This window comes from Nipponia nippon, unplaced genomic scaffold (genome assembly GCF_047370975.1).
Source record: "Nipponia nippon isolate SJK-2023a ecotype South Korea unplaced genomic scaffold, ASM4737097v1 scaffold_1, whole genome shotgun sequence".
Lineage (NCBI taxonomy): Eukaryota > Metazoa > Chordata > Aves > Pelecaniformes > Threskiornithidae > Nipponia > Nipponia nippon.
The window spans coordinates 96,758,487-96,778,739 of record NW_028262290.1 but is presented as its reverse complement, the minus strand read 5'-3'; the positions used below and the strand labels follow the sequence as shown (position 1 = coordinate 96,778,739).

At 40.0% G+C, this 20,253-nt stretch overlaps 1 protein-coding gene across 10 annotated transcripts in view; it reads right to left on the bottom strand.

Annotated features, from left to right (window-relative positions):
- Nucleotides 1–20,253, bottom strand: part of HIVEP1 (HIVEP zinc finger 1) — a 137,475-nt gene that overhangs the window by 16,174 nt on the left and 101,048 nt on the right. For all 10 annotated transcript variants that reach the window (XM_087763389.1, XM_087763408.1, XM_087763416.1 and 7 more), the window contains 4 exons: nt 15,145–15,278; nt 13,596–13,771; nt 11,436–11,540; nt 1,651–2,168 (listed from right to left, as the gene is read on the bottom strand). In XM_087763389.1, the coding sequence (XP_087619515.1) occupies nt 1,651–2,168; nt 11,436–11,540; nt 13,596–13,771; nt 15,145–15,278 (933 nt within the window). The remainder of the gene's footprint in view (nt 1–1,650; nt 2,169–11,435; nt 11,541–13,595; nt 13,772–15,144; nt 15,279–20,253) is intronic.

Below are 20,253 nucleotides of genomic sequence, written 5' to 3'. Positions count from 1 at the left end.
TGCTGGAGCATGTCCAGAGAAGAGCAACGAAGCTGGTGAAGGGTCTGGAGCACAAATCTTATGGGGAGCACCTGAGGGAGCTGGGGTTGTTTAGTCTGGAGAAGAGGAGGCTGAGGGGAGACCTTATTGCTCTCTACAACGACCTGAAAGGAGGCTGTAGCGAGGTGGGGGTCAGTCTCTTCTCCCAAGTCACAAGCAACAGGACAAAAGGAAACAGCCTCAAGTTGTGCCAGGGAAGGTTTAGATTGGATATTAGGAAACATTTCTTCACCGAAAGGGTGGTCAGGCACTGGAACAGGCTGCCCAGGGAAGTGGTTGAGTCCCCGTCCCTGGAGGTATTTAAAAGACGAGTAGATGAGGTGCTTAGGGACATGGTTTAGTGGTGGACTTGGCAGTGCTAGGTTAGCGGTTGTACTTGATGATCTTAAAGGTCTTTTCCAACTTAAGCAATTCTATGATTCTATCTTTCTCAGAATTAAGTCCTGTCTGACATCTCACAAGAAATCCTGATAAAATGGTAAGGATGCTGTCAAAAATTTCACAATTTGAAAATTTCCTGCTGCTTATTTTCTATAACTGCACACATACACTATTTGTAAATACTGCATTCATCACAGAGAAGGCAGTAATTACTCCTTTATTTAAACTACATTTCGCGTCACATTTTTCTGAGCGTTGTTCTGGAAAGCTCTAATGCCTTCACGGTCTGCAGTAAGAATGCAAAACTTGCAGGAGATATCCTTAGGATCAATCAGGTATGTGACTTGTACTGTCCCCATTACAGTCCATTAAAATATTGCTGAATTGTGAAAGGCTTAACACCTGCCAGTGCCCCTCTGTGATTTCCTCAGCAGAGTTTTAAAGACAACAGTCGCCGAAACTACTGAACGCTCCTGCAGCCTTGCACACAGACTGACCTCGTCTTTCTGCACGCTGCTCTCAAGAGCCGTGCGTCTAGAATAGGCATGGGCAAAATTGATCCTTTTCTGATTAAAACATTCTTTCAGCTTGGAGGAAAACTGAGAGCACTGGGAACTGAGGTCTCAGTTCTGCGCTCATCTCTCCTTTTGTTATTGTGCAAGGGCAATCTCCTCGTTTCCTTGAACATCTGGTGCTCTTTCTAATTCTACGACTAAGCATATTTGGAGGAGAGAGAAGCAATTGCACATTTTTTTTATAGTGATAAGGCAAAAACGTTTGGGACTGGATTAATTTCCCTTGGGAATTACCAGTGATTCTATCGTCATATTTCAGAATGAAAAGACTTCTGAATTCTATCACTTTCCTCTGGAAACTTCATAACCGCCACCATATGTTCATTCTACATATCTGTTATATCCCTTCTTATTTGTAATACAATCTACCAGCTCCAAACTTCAGCTGAGATGACCATATTACAATTAGTCCTTTCAGGGAGAATACAATCAAAACTAAGAATTTGAAAAGCAGCGCTCCTACAACATCGTTGTCTCTAGAGTCCTACACATCTGTGCTTTGATTACGTTCAACTCTTCTTAAAGACTCATCCGCCAACAACTCTAAGAATGAAGGGAAAGGCAAACACTTTGGTCTTTGAAAAATCTCCAAAAAGATCTTTAAGAGGAGGATTTAAAATCCCGCTCTCTCTCCCCCGGAGTCAGACACTCCTACCTTTGTAAGAGCTGCAGTTGATATTAAGGAGTGGCCCAAGGCTGTTTCTGGATCGGGGTAATCCACAGACATCTGACGACCTGGAGACGTAGGAGCGATGTCCGCCAGGGCTGCATCAGCACTGTGGGGTCCTGCTCCTCTCTCCTGGGCTTTATCCTCATGTGCTTCCTGATGGGTGAATTCTGCTGGTGACCTGGAGGTCCTGCTAACCGACTGCACCGCGCTGAGGATTGTCATCTTCGTCAGCAGCGCTTTTGGGAGACCATCCATAGAGTCCGTGTGAACCCCAGCAAAACAGTCTGGAAGTCTGACGTCTTCATCAGTGCTGGTGGCATCCTGCAGGCTGTGTCGAGAGGGGTGATGCTGGGGGCTGGCTGTCACCGAGGGGGTTGTGGATAGGACTGACTCAGCCTGGCTGTCGTCATCATCATCTTCATTGTCATTTTCATCTTCATCCACACCATCAGACTCCTCCACATCATACCCTGACCGGTCATAGCCAAATCTTTGCTTCTCACCTGCAAAAGTGGGAATTAGAAGGTAAGCCAATGAAGGTCCTGGACTGACTGGGGAGGAGTTGGGAGGGAGTAATTACAAACACCAAAACAACACATGGCATGCCTGTTTTTCAGTCACATCCCATTGCATCAAAGCAACAGGGAAAATTTACATTTTTGTTTTTATTTTCCAACGTACATATTTAATTATACAGCTCCATAATCTTTCATCTTCCGCTTCTGTGTTGTTTTTAACCTTTGGTATTTGGCTGTTTTCTTTTAAGCCATTTATAGCCATTTGCTCAAAGTCACCCTTCACTCTTTCGCCTGGGGAGAAGCGAGCAGATTCCCGGTTCACTGAGTTCCCAGTGACGACATAGGAAGCTGGTCTGCCAACCTTAGCGGTGGGATAGTCTCTAGCTGGTTCTGACTCATAAGTGGGTGTCCTTGTACCTAATATGAATCACTGCTGCAAAGGTTTTTGAAGGATGCAAACAGAAAGACTGGAGGCTGTTAGTCAGGAATCTGTCTCGTTAACAAGCAAGAGAGACCAAAATTAGACCTTACCAGATTTCTTCACTTTGCTAATGTTTTGAAAGGTTTATTAACAAATCACCCAAGATGTCCTAGGCGGCAAGAAAGTCCTAATCCTATCAAAACTTACCTATGCATGAAACTTTCCTCACATGAAGAAGCCCTCCTGACTTCAAGTCTTAAACCCAAACTGCTGTCTAGTGGTAAATTTCTCTACAAAATACAGCTCCACTGCAGCTTTTCACCTTCTTTTATATCATAACTTGGAAAGAAAGAATCGTCTTTAGTAAAGAGACAGAAAATCCCATCTGCTGTATCTGATTCCAAGCCAGACTGTCTGGGACCATATTTTATAAAAGACAAAACGCTTTGAATGCACTAATATTTTATATGCGATTAAAGGTCTGTCTGCTGAGCTGTCCAAAAAAAATATCAGCATAAAAATCATTTGGCTTTGCAAAAGCAATGATGGCTGGTTAGTTAAAATCTCAGAGACCCTGTTCTAGGGAAATCTACACAGCAACTTACCATCAAAATGAATGATTCTGAAAAAAATCAGACCCTTAAAAGCATTTGAATGTACTACCAATTCTTTAGGCTGCTACGTTACCAAAACCAAAATAAGCATCTTGAACTCCAGGTAAAATAAATGGGTTTAATTGAGCTACCTCTCAATAAGTTACCCACCATTATAAGCCTTTATGGTTTCAAATGAGCAATGCAATTAAGAACGAGACTAATAGCTTCTTTGAAAAAACCCCTCTATAATGACTTTGCCCCTCTTTGCCTACACAGTAATTTGTACATTAACTAAATACGGAAACTATGGATTTTCTACATTTACTACAGCAGGCATGAAACGGAAATGTTAGTAAAAATACCCCAAATCCTCCAGGTCATTGGAACCATGCTAACAGAAATATTTTTTAGACTTTTAAATAGTCTTCATTTATAATTCTAATCTACAGACAAAGCTGTTCAAAAAAGAAAATACATTTTAGTGGAAAAATTAATTCAGTAAGGTCCATTCCAAAAACATGGCAAGCAGGACTGTTAAAAATACTAATAACAAAACCACATGGAGTTACTCAAAATTTTTTTCTCTATACTTCTGTCATTTCTCCTCTTAACACAGTGTTTCTTCATCATTAATTTGCAAAGCAAACACATCTAAAATGTCAGAACCTCTACATATGTTTGATTTCTGAATGGAAATAACTTCCCTCAATGCCTCCGTAACAGGTCTCAAAGGCTTCTCCATGTGTTACACCTGAAGGGTGACCCGTGCATTTCCTGCAACTCTAAATAATGCACGGGGCATTGCAAAGTCCTGGATTTCAGTCCGGACTCCCTCTTAACTTTGGTCTTTTTACCAACATCACATAACTATTCTCTGGGAAACCCTACTGTTTCCTTTCTTTTTTCTCCCTCTCTCCACATGAATCACATTTTCTGTGAAAGCTGATGTCAATCACGAATGACTGTCTCCATTAGCAAGAGAAACTACCTGAAGTGATTAGACTGACTCGTCACATTTGTAAAGCAAGGAAAACATGTGCTCAAACAATGCCCTGGTTTAGAATAAGAAACTATCTTTTTTCAAATCAACATTTAAAAATGCTACAGGATTTACTAGCAAATGCTGCTTATATAGAAATTTTCTGCGTATGTCTCGGCTTTCTAGAATGAAACCACGGAAAAGGGAACCGTGTGTGGGACACAGATTCCTTACATGCAGGACTCTGTGGGATATCATTTCCCTCTATTGTTTCCCTGTTTACCTCCGCCCTTGGTGCATTTGCCAGCTTCTATTTAAGTGTGGTTACCTGGAGCCAGAGCCTGCAGTGTAGGCGAGGTGACAGCAACGAATGTGATTCCCTTACTCCCACACCGCTTCCAAACGTCAGATGGAAAAAAAAAACCAAAAAACCAACTATTCCTTACTTGCTTGCTCTGGCAACGCACAAAGCAACGCTCTGCTCTGGCTTTTATACCTGCGTGCATGTTTGCTGATACAAGAGGTGCCCAAGTTTTTGTCATCAGTGATCCCGCTGAGCATTGCTGTAAATCAGTGGAGTTGCGAGAGGACCCGATGCTGGAGTTTTAAGCGGTGGAAGACCCCGGCAGGTTATGGGTCTTCTCCGAATGAGGCATCGAGCTGAGGCTGTGACCACTCCTTGTGGTGAAAGACTCTTTTCCAAGCACTATCTTGTTAACCAAGTAGTATTGGCTCCGATCCATTTTAGTAATCGTACACTGCCTACTAAAGTTCCCTTGCAGTTTTAATTGGGGAAAAATTAATTCTTTGCTTCCTATGTTAAACTATGCACAATTATAACCATATGGTTATGTAGCTGATATATATAACTATAGAACTGACTCAATTTCCAAAGGGAACAAAATGACTTCTGTGTTTAACTTTGTATGAGGTTGTAAAGCACCGTGGGATATTTTAGAATGAAGGATGTATCATAAATTTAAAGGCCACTCGCATATGGGGAAATGGCTTTTGGCATGAAAGTTCACAGGTTTTAAAAAAAAAAGAAAACAGGAAAAAAAGTTTCACACTATTAAATGAAGCCTTTATGAAAGCTACTTCTCTTTCAAATTTGTAACTCTCACCATTTTAACAGCAAGACTGTTCAAGACTGCCTCTATTTTTTATAAAGAGTGTTTTTGGAAGAGTACGGAATGTCCCTCATCCTCTGTCAACCGCTGCAATCTTTTCTTTTAAACCCTTAATGAGAGTCTGTCTTCCTCCCAGACTTCACAGGAGAAAGTGGAACTTGTGGCTACAGACATGAACTCTGCAAAAATTATGAACAGCTGGAAATAAAGGTATAATAGAAATGCGGACACAACTTTTCATTGGGGGGATTTTGCTCACATGCCAGCTATAATCGTATTTGATAAAATGGAGGTTTTAATCCTAGGTATTTAAGTAAGTGTATACAAATCATGGGCAGAAATCGTCCTCGTCCTTCATTGATTTTGTTGTCAGTCCTCCATTTGTTAATCAGCTCTGTATTGTGTGTGTGGTGTTGACGAGCTTGCTGGCTAAGGCTCTGTTATACTGACATTTTACCTCAAAGCGGGGAAAGAAAAAGCTTCAAGTTCTTCAGCACAATAGCATTAGCTGGACTTATCAGCATCCTAATATGTCCATTAGTGAAGCGCCTGGGGCTGGTAAGTCCATGAAGTGCTTTTTCCAGTTGTGATGCTATGAATTAGGTAACTGAAATAGGTCTCTCTATGTACTTCAAAGTTCTTTATTTTAAAAGTTTTTCCTACAGAAATCCAGGTATATGGTTTTAACAACGGCCATCTAATTATCATCATACTGTGAAGTACTAAAAGCAAGGTTCTTCAGAATCTCAACTTACAGCTTTTAATTTTAATTGTGATATTATCACCAATTAGTCCATTGCATGACCTGACTTACCAGGCCCTGCTACAGACTTAGCAATTTCTCCACCAAATCAAATGATAAAGTTCAATGGCTTATAACTTAGTCGTATTTGGTTATAAAAATCAAATTTAGGTAGATTTTCACACAAAGAGCAAAATGTTCATTTTTGTTCTTTCACTGGCAGGAAGACAAGACCTGAAACTGTAAGTCCAGACTGCTGAAGTTCTACACGTTCCTAAGCAGATGGACAGTTATGTAGATAACTATAGGATTGCTATTAGCTCTACTTATACAGATTAAGGACATAGCTTACTAAGTATCTATTGGCCTGTTCACTATCTATTCCCATCTAAATTTAAATTTACTAAATTTATTGGCTTTTAGCACCTGAGTAATACAAAGCAGTGTTTATCGCCTCAAATTGTGTAAGTATCTTCAGTTATGGAATAATACCTACATGAAAGCATTGAAAAATAAAGCATCCGTTCTGTATTATATATTCTCCATCAAACTTAAGAAAAAAATATATGGCAATAAAGGCAGAAATATTTTTTAGTATGTCATCATATTATCATAAACTTGAAAGTAAGGTCTGTATGTCATGAATGCACCCGCTATTTTTCTAAACAATTACAAGCTTAGACTTGCCTTTCACCTGTTGTATTAGTCTTGTAATAGACTGTTCCACAACCATTCAAACAAATTTTAGAAAGGGTAAAACAAAGTGCTGTGAAATAACGCTAGCATCTATACCCAAACCTGCTGTTTCCTTGTCTTTCTAAGTCTGTTCATAGGCTTCACTTGACTGATTTCAGTCTTGCTTCAGCTACTGTCCACTGCTCATCACCATCAAACAGGACTTACAGTGACATCTACTGGGTTAAATTCAGACTGGTAATAGCCAGTGCTCCTCAGAGATGAGAAAAAAATACTGTGGGCTTTTGACTTTCATTCCTAAAAGTATGGAAAGTAACAAAGTAAAACTAACTAAAAAATTAAGAGTAACCTCTTTTTAAAGAGATTACTTACACCTAAGCCTTCCTGAGTAACCTGTATATTGTAAATCAACCCTAGCATTAGGTAGTCTATTCCCAGGCTGTAGGTGTAGGGCTCCAGCATACTTAATGTACCTCTAGTTGAAGATTAGACACTAATAATTAAAAAAAAAAAAATTAAAAAAGATTTCTTGTAAGCTATACAGAATCAGCCTTCCATTCTATTTGGAAAGGAGGATATTATTGCAAGGATTTTCATTTATTTTCACTCCTTAAATGCAGGTGCAGTGAAAACACAGACTGAGTCATGATTAAGCTAATGAAGAGCCATGGAAACTCACTTAAGATCTACTATAGGTAATATAGAGCTAATTAACTTAGAACCATTGTAGCTTTAGAAGGGTTTATTTAATGCTGCAGAAAATGAAAGTGTTTTTTTTATATATATGTGTCTGTGTGTATATATATATATAAATACATATCTGAAACTTACAATTAGGTCTTTTCACTGGTATAGTAATGAATATTTTGGGATGAAATTTCTCCGTAGAGACCATTTAAGTAAGTTTTGCCCATCTACTTATTTCATTATTAAATAACTATCTTGTGCAAGTTTACTCAGGCGTACTATACCACTCATACATTAGCTTACATATGAAATGTTACAGGTTTAAAGTTCATAACTGCTTTAATTTGAAGACAAATTATTGTTGTTTTTAAGACTGCAGAGCAAAATATTGGGTCGACATGGCCAAAGAGGATATCCCCAGTTGCAGTCTGTCACACTAAACAGTTCACCTCATCTGACAATTTAATTCAGATATTAACATTCCTTACATTGTAACCCTGTATTTTGGTGACAAGAACATTCCACAGAGCAGAAGATGAAAGATAAATGGATGAGGGAATGGTTTTGAACACAAAAAGCCAGGCCAGAAAGTACTTACTAATACCCAAATGATGGCAAGTCCAAATACAAAGAATGCTATGTTAAAAGCTCGGATCATGTAGTCTTGGACGAGCAGCTAGAGAGCATCTCTTTCTTTTTTCCCTAGATGCTACAGCACAACAAAATTTCAGCTTCTCAAATTACTGAAAAAACAGGCTCTGTGTGTGCGCGTGCCTGCGTTCAGGATTGTGCACAATTTTGCTCTCCTTATGCAATCTGCAGGTACTATTAATCTGTACTGCTATCAGGTCAAAGCTGACTTCTCATATGAATCTAAAAAATGATATATTCAAATAATTGCAATTGCCTATGCTTAAAAAAAAAACTACACAAAAATAGAACCAGCAAATTCCTTAGTAAATAAAAGGTTGGTGGCTTTGTTAAGTTTCTGGCTAATTCTCTAATTCGAAGTCTGGTGGAAAACATACAGCTTAGTTATTTTGAGCAAAGGCATAGACATTTTTATTGTTGTAAGAATAATCGGTATTCCAAATGTTCGGATAAAAAATTAGTTAGACAGACAGACAGACAGACATTCTCTGGGTCAGGAAACAGGCCAATCTCACACGGCCTACGGGAAGAAGAAATTTTTTTTTCTGAGGTCATAATTATTCCTTATCAGATTTTCTGCACCTTCCTCTACATCATCTCACATTGCCTTCCAACTGAGGAAAGAGATGGGACCGGGCAGACCGCTGGCTCGAAGAGAAAGCTCATTTTTAACCACCACGCAACTCCTGAAGTAAAAAATGCATGCATGCGAAGACGTCGTTTTTTAAAGCACCAAAAGGACACGCGACACAAACCCGCCACCGCCGCACGCCAGAGGCAGGAGGGGCGCAAGGGCCAAAGACGAGACGCCGCGAGTGCAGCTCAATACCCAAGGCCCGTCGCGTTTTCCTTTGTGGGTGACGTACTGCTGGCAGGGCTGTCCCTCGCGCCCAGACCTGGCACGAGGGGTGCCGGCCCCGAATGCGAGCTCTGCTGCACTGCCCTGGGGAAAGGGCAGCCAAAGAGCCACTTTGGTAACTGAGACTGCCTAGACAGACACCTCAAAAAACCAAATATATTCAATCACATTCAAACGTAGCCAGAAAGTCAGCCTGTACAGGCTTTCAGAGAGGGCAGCAGAACCACCTACATTTAAACAAGCACGTATGCAAATACTTCACACTTTTTTTTCCCTCCTGACTCTTTGCCTTAAAAATGGGCCAACAAGCAAGTTTCTGAATTATCACGAGAAATACCTTCAAGTGTGGCTAGGTGAGCTGAGAGATGGAATCACATTTTTGAAGCGTACAGTTACTCACTGACTTTACAGGGATAATTGTAAATGCCCTGTGTTAGGCAGCAACTGGAGAGGCTGGACTGGTTTGGCTGCAGCAAACGCCTGTTTATCATGGGCTTAATTACCCTGCTTTTTGGATAGGACTTTTGTGCTGAGCTTTGTGCTGCACAGCTGGTTTTGCTATGGGTACGTGAGCCAGATCGTTCAGAGAAGGTAAGGATTTTATCACCACGTTGTTTCTTGGTTTGGGATTCTTCGTTAAAGAAAAAAAAAGTTACCTGCTCTATTTTGGGGAAAAAAAAGAAAAAAAGGCACTGCAGTCTCAAAATTAAATTTCTGGAAGAATTTCAAGGATTATGTAGCAAATCCTGTTGAATGTTTGTCTTGCCTTTTTTTCAAAATAGAATATTTAGTTTATTAAGTAATTACTGTGCTGAAGCAAAGAACATATTTCAGGGAATATATAATATATTTATACTACGGTTACACACACCTGTACATGATATGTAAAAAGAGGGAGTCTCTCTCTCTCTCTCAGATAGTCTTAAAGCCAAAGGAAAGCAATTTTTCAACAAGTGTTTGAAATGGCTCACTTCTATTGGGTGTTACTGATAATTCTCTTAACATTTGAAACATTTCCCATTACATTATAACCACAAATGCAATTTTTAATGTACACAAGTGGGAATATCAATTTATCAATCAATAAAATGTTTTCAGTTCCTGGTAAATGGAAATACCTGTTCAGCTGTAGTTTACAAAACTAAATAAAATGTCGAAAGCTACGAAACATTGCTTAAAAAAGTGATGATTTTTCTGTCATGTGAAGGCTAAAAACGTTAATGAAAACTGTTCCTCTGTGAGAAAAGGACAGTAATTGGTACTGCTGCTTATCTTCTGTGTTATTTATTCGGTACCTCAAATTGCAAAGGGGGAAATGTTTTTAGCTTACTAAAAAGGAATCTATCGAAGAATACCAAAAAAGGGAAAATGCAGGTTTCTTTGTACCTAGCGCGCTACTGAATCACACCAGCTGAGTCATATTCCCAGCATTATTTAGAATTAGATTCAAGCTGATTCGCTTATTCTGCTAGCGGCTGTCATATGGGAGCAAGTGCATTCGTCTTTCTCACCCTTTCCTGTTTAAATAAAGATCTCCACTGCTTTCTTTTCTCAAAACCTCATCCGCCATCTAATAAACTATTCCACTGAAGGAAAAAAAACACAGCAAGGCAAGGCAACAGGACTCATCTCCCTGCTGAGAAACGGGAGGGAGGGGAAAATGCCACCGCTGCACTGAGAGATGCCGAGATCTGAAACAGAGCCCTACTGCACAATCCTGTTCGCCATCTCACTGCGTCTGGTGGTGCAGCTGCATCTTTCTCATCGTGCTGAGCAAAACCTGCGCGTACCCGGTTTGGCCCTCTGTGACTGCTCTCGATCTCACCTCCCCTTCAGCGGAGCCATCTCAGGATGTGGGAAGTGCAGAATTCCAATTATTAGGAAACACATTCATTTTGGTAACACAGTCATCACTAATGGGGAAGCAGAAGAGGTCAAGATGAAAAATGTTCATAATTTCTAAATGAGCTCTACCTGCTGATTTACGCCCAATTATTTGTGAAGGAGGACAGAACTCTGCACTGGAAGATGATTAGCCTCCTTGCAAAGCACTCAGCAACATATCTGTGATTCTGGGTGGCATGTTAGTGATACAATTTTTATGAAAATGTGTATCTCAAAACTTTGACAATTTCATGCACGACTATTTTCAAAGAAACGCTACATTTGACTACATTTTTTTCTAGGCAAACAGCTGTTTTTCTGGTATTTTCAGTCTTGTCATATTGTATCTGTGAAACTGATAAAGTTAAACTGCATAACACTTTGCGAAAAATTCAGCAGCAATTTTTCTTTAGCATATGCTTGTCATTTCTTTTGGTGAAGGTTTTTCCAGTATTTCTTATTCCCTTGGACTAGGCTTGTAAGATTTTTATCTCTGTATCTTTTCCCTGTAGAAGAATTTAAAAGCTTTGGAAAAGAAAGGGTAAGAAACTGGGATGACAAAATAAATACAAAAATGCAGTAAAGAAAGAAGATTTCAATTTCTTACCAAATTCTTCTTCTCCATCCTGGTCATCTATTAAGCCTACTGAGACTCCCAAATCCATGCATTTCTTGCTATGTGCCTTTGACTTCATATGTTTTGTTAAATTTCCTGAAGAAAAAATGAAAAAAATTAACTGCTCTGTGACTATACAAACGTATACAAATATATGCTCAACATGTCTGTATCTTATTCAGCTACATTTATAACCACCTGTATAATCTGATTTCACACTTGGTAGAACCTTGCCCGCCAAGGCAAGCTGTCAAGGGCTGTGGCAGATTCACCATCCTGAATGCTACTAGCTCTCTGGCTACATTTCATGAAGGTGTTTATTGAGATAAAATAGAATAGGATGGAAATCCTAGATGATGACGTATTTTGCATTGGTGTAAAAGTTCCCTCATTTGTTTATGGCAGAGTATAAAAAAAGGCTGATTCAGTCTTCAAAGTCACGTTGACAGAAAACTACTGTGTGAAACTAAAGTTAATATCTTGCAGCTCTCTTAGTATTTGACGGATTCCATTTTTAGTGTAAACATTTTTATTGCCAACCTAAACAAACAGATTAATTTTATTCAACATCAGAGCATGAACTTATTTGATCTGAATCTCAAAAGTGAATGCATAACTGCTGAGAGGCCCCGCAGGCTGCTCTCCCCTTCTCCTTCGAAAAGAAAATATGGCAAGTATCATCAAGAAAAGGTTAAAAGTAGATCAGAGAACTGTAAATGATGACATTTGTGTATGTTATTACAAGTAACTGCTCACTTTATACTTAAACTTCCTATTGTCTCTCAAGAACTGTTTCTCTGAGGTATTTCAATGGGAGAAATTACAGTGGGTGAAACAGTGACTCTTCTGTGGTTATGGCGTACTTCATTCCTGCTTCAAAATGAAGCTAGGAATTCACCCCAAATTTTGAAATAATTGTTATGAAGCTATATGACTGTATTGACTCACAAAGAGCAAATTTCCCAGCTTTACATACTGCACAAAGTTACTGGCTATAGTGTCCCGTCGTGAAGGGTGGTTTACCAAACATCAAGCACCCAACTACTGCGTGACTGACTGCCAGCAGTAATGGCAACACCCAGGCATAGCAACTGCAGGAGGGGAAGCGAATACAAATATCTGCTACAACTGAAACCAGGGGGAATTTCAAATGGGCAGAACTTAATTACTTGAACTTGGCCAGCAGGCCTACCCTGCAAAAACCATCATCAGAATTTATTGGGTTCACACTCCGGCATTTCATCTTAAAGGCGACATGATGACCCAGTGTGTCAGGATGCAGCGACAGGTTTTGACACATCTAAAGACTATCCATCCCACTTTCTGCAGCACTGGGTTATTTCTTGGAAGTTTTCCACCCAACTGCTGAGTAGCCTTGAACCCACTAAAAATACAAATGATTCTGAGGTTACAGCTGGGGGGGGGGGGGAATTATTGCTAAATGAGGTTCAAAGCCAAGAAAAATTTCGCTGCTTGGAATTTTTTCGCTGAAAGTATTTTGGCTGTGAATGTCTCCTGTCTGTTTCACTTATTTTGAGTCCTGGATCTACCACTGTTTAATATACTGCCTGCTTAAACTAGGATGCATTTAAGTATCTGGTGTAAACAGGCTTTAAAAAGTAGGGGTCCATCTTTGGGTCTTAGAAAGTCAAGTGGAAAGTGAACCTTGCCCTTCAAGGGTACAAAACATTTTAATATAGTAATTTAATAAAGGCCAATTTCTTTCCCAGAGCAATTAGTTGAGTGCCAACAGGAGTACAATAGATGTCAATGTCATACCTCCAGAAGATCACCGCTAAGGACTTAAAATTCTGTGTTCCTATCCCCACCTAGGATGAGCAGCTAACCAGCTCACTTATCTTCACCTAACTTTCATCATACTCCCATATGATTTCCCTCTTCCACACCAATTTCTCACCTACCATGGCATGCCACACAGTTCATTCATATAAAGAAGTGATTACCTGAATAAACGTACAGAAGACGAAGGAAAAGAAGGAAATTGGAAACTACAAATATTTGAAGCATTAGACAATAAAACTCCACAGAGAGGCAACTTCTTTAGCTTATGAACAGCCAAATGTGAGAAGAAAAGAATTATACTTTAAAGTAGAAAGAAGGGGAAAAATGTACACAGAAAAGCACCCCTACCTTTAGTTTTGAAGGAAAAATTGCAGTAATTGCAGTGGTACGGACGGACATCCGTATGTGTGCGAATATGCTTCTTCAGCATGCTGGGTTTCTTGCAACGTATTCCACATTCCTCACAGATATACTTCCCTCTCCCTCTCCCCCGAACATACACATAGTCTTCATTTGACTTGTACCTAGTAACAGTACCGTAAGAGTAAGGCAATTAGTTGTAATGGGAAAATGATTCTAGTTACAAACCGTAATCTACCAGAATTTAAAAAATAATAGATGAAAATGAATAACTGACAAAACCAATCATGCTCTTTCTCTGCTCAACTTCTGCATTAATTTGCTAAACTCATATCTAGATTTTTCACTAGGTAATCACGGACTTCTTTAGGAATAATGGCATATCTTTTTTAATAAAGGTACCGTTTGATACTAAGCCTTTAAAGACTTCAAATTTCCTTTCGCAACACAGGAACATACTTTTAAAAAGTGTCAGTTCTTGGAAGCCAGTTTGGGCACCACGAGGAAGCTTTAAAAGAGCATCTTTGAGGCTCTGCATTGGATGCAGAAAAGGAAGAACATTAGTTACGACAATGGGAAAGTCTTTAAAATTCCCTATCAATGTGCTCTGGACTGAGCCTACTGGGACTGCCTCTAGATGGAAAAAGTCATTCAGATTCAATTACACCCTTCGTATCTCCGCTCAAGGACGCCAAAGGCTGTGCTTAGTTTTTGTGACCTGGTTGGTCCCTGCAACGTTTGGATCTGAGCAGAGACACGTAGCAATGTTTTACCTGAGCAGCTGGTAATGGCTTAACTGCTGGCCTAGACTGGATTCAAACTGGGAATCAACAAATGGAAAGCCCTAGAGCCCGCCTGCCAATTACGAGAATAATAAAACACGCACCATTTGTGCTCAAAATTTTTAGAAGTGTCCCTGGCACTTTTCTGCTAAAAAAATCTGGTTTATAAGATGATGTACATGGCACAACACTGTGGCTAAAGCAACTGCTATTCATATCAGGCAACCAATTTAAAGTATTACAGTGCATAGACTAGGACTCTCAGTAAATATTTCCACGGCACTTTTCAAATCAGGGCTTCTCCAGCCTGCGTATACCACAGCGAACTGCCAGACGGAGACTGTACCACAGCCTGCTGCTTAGCCCCTGGACTACACCCTCTCTGGCTACAGTTATGCAACCTCACTGCAGAACAGGTATTATTTATCACGTAAGAGAAATATAGGAAAAGAATTTACATCTATGGCTGTATCTAGCTGCCTTTACTGCTGATTAATGGTCGTCCTTTGGAAAAAAAAAAAATGAATCGCACTGCCTACTGTTCTTTATTTCATTACCCCTCCTCATAACTCTCATGGCTCTGCGCTTCTGATGACTTTCCATTTTTCTTGGAAACATAAACCAACATCCAAAGACCACAGTATGGGAACTGTTGTTTAAAATAAATCAAACGGGAAGCAACATCTCTGCAAAGCCTAGAATCAAGGAAAAAACATCTTCCCAACAATATCTAGTATACAAAGTACAATACTTGCCCTCCATCAAATATTTTAACTCTTCTTGGTTCAGTTTTGATAAAGGAGTTTTCTTTATCGTGCTCAGTGCTTGATTCAGAGTTTTCCTTATTGCTGAATTCAGTTGCAGCCAATTTTTTTCTATTTAATGCTCGCTGAAAGAAAATTATATGCATATCATTAGAATTAGTATCTTTCATATGCCATTCAAACCTGTAAGTTATGATGAATAAAAGCATCATAAAAGCCACAATTTATAGTAACTGATTTTTTTACAATGTTAAGACACATGAAACAAAAAATATCTTTTGCTAAACTTCTCTACTATGTATTAACTATTTGCGGACTGGCGAATCCAGATGGAGACTATGGCACTGTAGGAAACCGGGAATGCTTTGAATCTACAGTAGGAGATGCCTCTTCCTTCTTCAGGGAAGGTGAAGGTGATGTTTTTTAGCTCACAGATAGCCTCCTACAGAGCAAAGACGCTTACAACGAAACCCAGTTGCTTCCTGAACAACTTCGCTCCTCTGCCCTTGAGGCGGCCACTGGACCGTACAGACGGGGCTCCGCAGCTGCACGATACACTGCCCCCCCCCCCCCCCCCAATGTGACAAAAAGGGGGAAACTTTAGTGCACAACCATTTACCTGTGCTTCCCCCCCGGCACTGCTCAAGTCCCGCAATGTTTCAGTAGCACATCCCCAGCTCTGGCTGCCTGGTGTCCACCACAGCAGGGCAGGGGCCGGGGGAGGGAAGAGCTTCCTTGGCGTGTACCAAGGGAAGATAATAACAGGTAACATTGCTGACTGCTAATATTTTTCAACAAATATACCTGTTTTGGTGTGGGAATTGACTGTTCCCAATTTGGTGAGGTTATTAACAGGGGCTCCGGAACCCTTCCAAAGCAGGACTCCACACTTGCTTCCCGCTGCCACACCAAATTACAAGAAAAAGCGTACCAGTGGTCTAGCAGAACAAAAATACGTTTCTTCGTTTCCCCTGATTATTAATTAAGGAACTTTTTTTTTTTTAAAGGAGGATGAGTTCCCCCACCATTTGCCAATTAAAATCTACTCCATCCAAGTCTAGGATATTTATAAAATGGGCAACAATGAACGAATGATCTAATTAGCCAGCAATTATTACTGCTGTATTTATAAACTGTTCTACCCACGTAGCTGGCACACTTACCACATTTGCTCATATTGATAAGTGAATAAAATGATGAGAGAAAAAAAAAGTCTGGCCTTCTGTTTTCTACTCGTTATAAAATTTAGTGCTGTAAGCTTGCGAATTCTTGGCAAGAGGAATGACTTCACTGGCTGACTTAAAATGACTGATGAATTACACTGGCTGTTACATATATTGAAGGGTGACATCATTCTGGCACCCGGTCCTTGCCCATAGTCCTCCACGCAGTCTCAGCCACTGCCTTTACTTCCCACCTGATGAGGAATGAACACAGAGCAGAGGAAAAGCACCTCCCTGTTCAATTCAAAGCCCTGGGAATCCACACAGGCTGCAAGCACTACTCCAATCCGTACGCCTTCATGCAGCCCTCCGATTGATTTGGGCTGGATTTTCAAATATCTGAGCAGTTCTACCACAGCATACATGACAACTCTGCCTGTGTGTAGGAAGAAGGAAATTTCGCCCTGCATGTTTTAACAGCATTCACACGAGGTGAAAGGAGATGATGTTCTGGATGAGAAATACCAGAAGCGGAGCCTACTCCAGTAATTGCAACTCGGCCATGTTGTAGTTCCTATACACTACCTGGCACACGAAATGCTTTTGTTTCCACTGCAAACAAAGAGCAACAAGGGGACATTTGTAATTTAACAAGAACAGAGCAGTGGAAAATACAGAATACATACAGTAAGCCCAATACCACATAAATATTCCCAGCAGCTGGAATAATGCAATCTTTAAGTGCCTGATCTTTCAATCCTAAATACTAAGTATTCTTTCCAGATTTAATTTTCAAGCATGAAAAGACAAAGGAAAAAGAAAGACTCCAGAAGTATTTGACCCACGCTGTTATCCAAACTATGATGAAACAGCGTTATAATAAATTGTATATTCACAAAAGCACCTTGAGTGCGGAAACTAACACAAGTCCAAAAACCTCCCCATTCTCCCCCCACCCCTTCTTTTTTTTAATACCTGTGTTTATGAACAGACATAAGATAGCCTAACATAACTGTTCAAATTATTATTTACTTCCCACCGATGTACTTCAATTTACTGGTAACATGCTATTTTAGCAGTTGTTTCAGTGTCTTAAACATGCAAAATGCTGCTGTCACAGAGATGCTCTAACAGAAACACCGACTTTCTGTCACAGAAATCTACAGGAATGCTCACTGACAACGAGAAAAGTCTTTTTAGCTTTTATGAAAAATTCCAAATTGATGCTGAAGAGGACTCGGGTCATCTGTAAATTTTAAAGAGCAGCCAGTCTCTAAGGACCACGGGTTTCTTCTGTGGAAATCCTTTAACGTATCTCACCTAAAATCCCCCAAACCCCCACACGTACTGGTGGAAAGGGGAGAAAAAGGGCAGCGCTGTAAAATGCTCCTCTCCACGATTACTTATGCCTTCCGTTTCTAACACAGTCTTCTCTCTCTTTTCCCATAGAGACAAGGACCATGATTCATTTCGACTTTACTCGTTTTGCTCCAATTTAACTCCACTGTCTTCAATTACTGGTATAAAACTGGAAAAAACCTGCTCTTAGGGCTGCCCAGAGACCAGAGCTCAACAGATACTTCTGGTACTTTACAACATCCCTTGGAAAAAAACCATGCTCGCAGCCTGAATCATCAAAGTTATAAATTTCAGATTAGAATATTCATTAAACATTTTTCCCATTGGCACATAGCCACTTGAGGAAAATGTTTTTAATATCTTTAAACTTTTACTAGTTTACACATAAAAATCTTCTGCATTTAACTACTTTCCAGTGGTGAGCTGGACTGTTGTGGCGCATCATCCAAGAAAGGAAAGCTTTCCAGTTAGGAGAAACTTTCCATTCTTCAGCCTATTCTTGCCCGAAAATCTCTGCCCTGGAATACTGCACACGTTACTGATTCGCTTCAGAGAGGGGAGCCAAGATCAACGCGGAGGCTTGAGAAAGGGCTCCTGACACAACACCAGTGACTTCAGGTGAGGAAAACTGGTGAAAAATAATAATAAATAAAACAATAAAATAAAAAGAGCAGGGAGATAAAATAAGCCTTTTCCGTGCAGGTGAACCTCCCGTTACATTTGAACGTGCTGTACTCATTCCAGGAGCGTCTTTCACAATAACGTTTTGTGGTTTGTTCTCTGAATCACTGGAACGTGGCAGCTTCACCCATTGCCTCTGAGCAGCGAATTGTGAAGAGCAAACAAAGTCCCGGGGTTCCTTATTGTTTGCATTTTGTTCACATGTCTCTTCATTTCCCATGGCATCTATTGTTGAAAGAATTGCCTTTTTTGTGACAGTGATTAGTAGCGGTTATGAGGCAGCATGAGATCTCTGTAAACATGACTTAACTTCTGGGGGCAAACCTGGGGACAGTTCAGAAAGTCGCTTTATCTTGGCAAGAAGATCAGCAGTTAAAGCCCCACGAGCAGAATACGCCAAATCACTCTGGAAAGGGCTACGACTGTGAGAGAAGAGGTGAGGCATAACAGTGCTGCTTTTTTATTACTATTCATAAATTGGATTATAGCAGCACTTAAAGCTCTCCATCAGGTCAGGGTTAAAATGTGCAAACCACTTAAGCAAATACAGAGACTTGCAATCTAGACTGTGGTTCCCAAAGGAACTTAGGACCCCTCTCCAAGCTTTTAAGCAGGAAATCAACCACCCTTTTTTTTTTTTTTTTGAGCATTATTTGCTAATCTGTTTGTTGGCTTTGTTGGTTTGTTTTTGTTTTTTTTTCCAATGGAACATTAATTTCGAAAAGGACCTCCAATGTTCTCCATCCTCAGTCTCAAGCAGAAAAAATGGTAAATGGTAGGAGAATCACATGAACCGAATGTTCGTGGGCATGAACCGAATGAGGAACTTCAGTTTTTGCGTTCTTTAAACACGGCTTCTGTGAGGAAGTTTCCAAGTTGGCATCGGCTATTCCATTACCAGGTCTAACTGGAGACTGGTAATACAGAGGTACATTGTAACAGCATCATCACCGTCCTGGAAAGCGGCTGAAATCTCGCTGCCTGAGTCATTAAAAGGGAAAGCAGACAAACTCTGGAGGTGTTAGGTCATACCAGGTCTTTGAAATTTTTAATTTCTGCCATCCTATACCTTGCTCGTACAATCTGAGATGCCAATTAAACTTTAATAGGTGCTTTCTCGCTGCACTTTCTTCCTTCGTAATTGCTGTGAGTAAAACCTGTAAATCAGCCGCAAGCAGAGCTTAAGAACTCTTCATTTTCACCATGCTCATGCACTTCATTCAAAACATCAGCAAGAAAGACTGAAGAAAGATTAGTAACTGTGGTTCTTTTGTGGCAGAAGCACTGTAAATGTACCTGACAGCTGCCTATTACAGCATTTAAGTACTCCTAGAGTGTTTAAAAGGGTGCTGTCAAAATATTTTTCAAAAGATTATTATCCATTATTTATATTCTAAACAGAATTTGTTTGTAGACAAAATTTGTTCTTCAAGAGGCATGCAGCGGCTTTGTTATCAGAGAATTTCTTCTGATACACTGTTCTTTAAAAATAAAACAAACATGACTCAATGACACAACTGATGTGAGACTTGCCTTAGAAAGAATCGCTCAACTCTGTACAGTGAACAAAGCTAAATCTTCAAATCCTGATTTCTTTTTTTTTTTTTTTTAATTTAGCGCTATCTAAGTACAACATCTCACCAAGTGTATGAGGGAGCAGGCTGAAAAAGGTAATACGAGTTTAAACAAAGGCAGCACGCTAATGTGGAACCAACAATTCAATTCAGTTACAGCACTAACGCAAACTCAGCAGCCTGTATGTATTTTCTGCCCGAAACCTTACAGATACAGTTTTGCTCTCCAATATAAACATTAGCAAAGTTTCCCACTGATTTCAGGAGGGCCAGGTTTAACTCTAGTGACCTGAGTGGTTTCAGCATATCTTCTCGACTCCCCA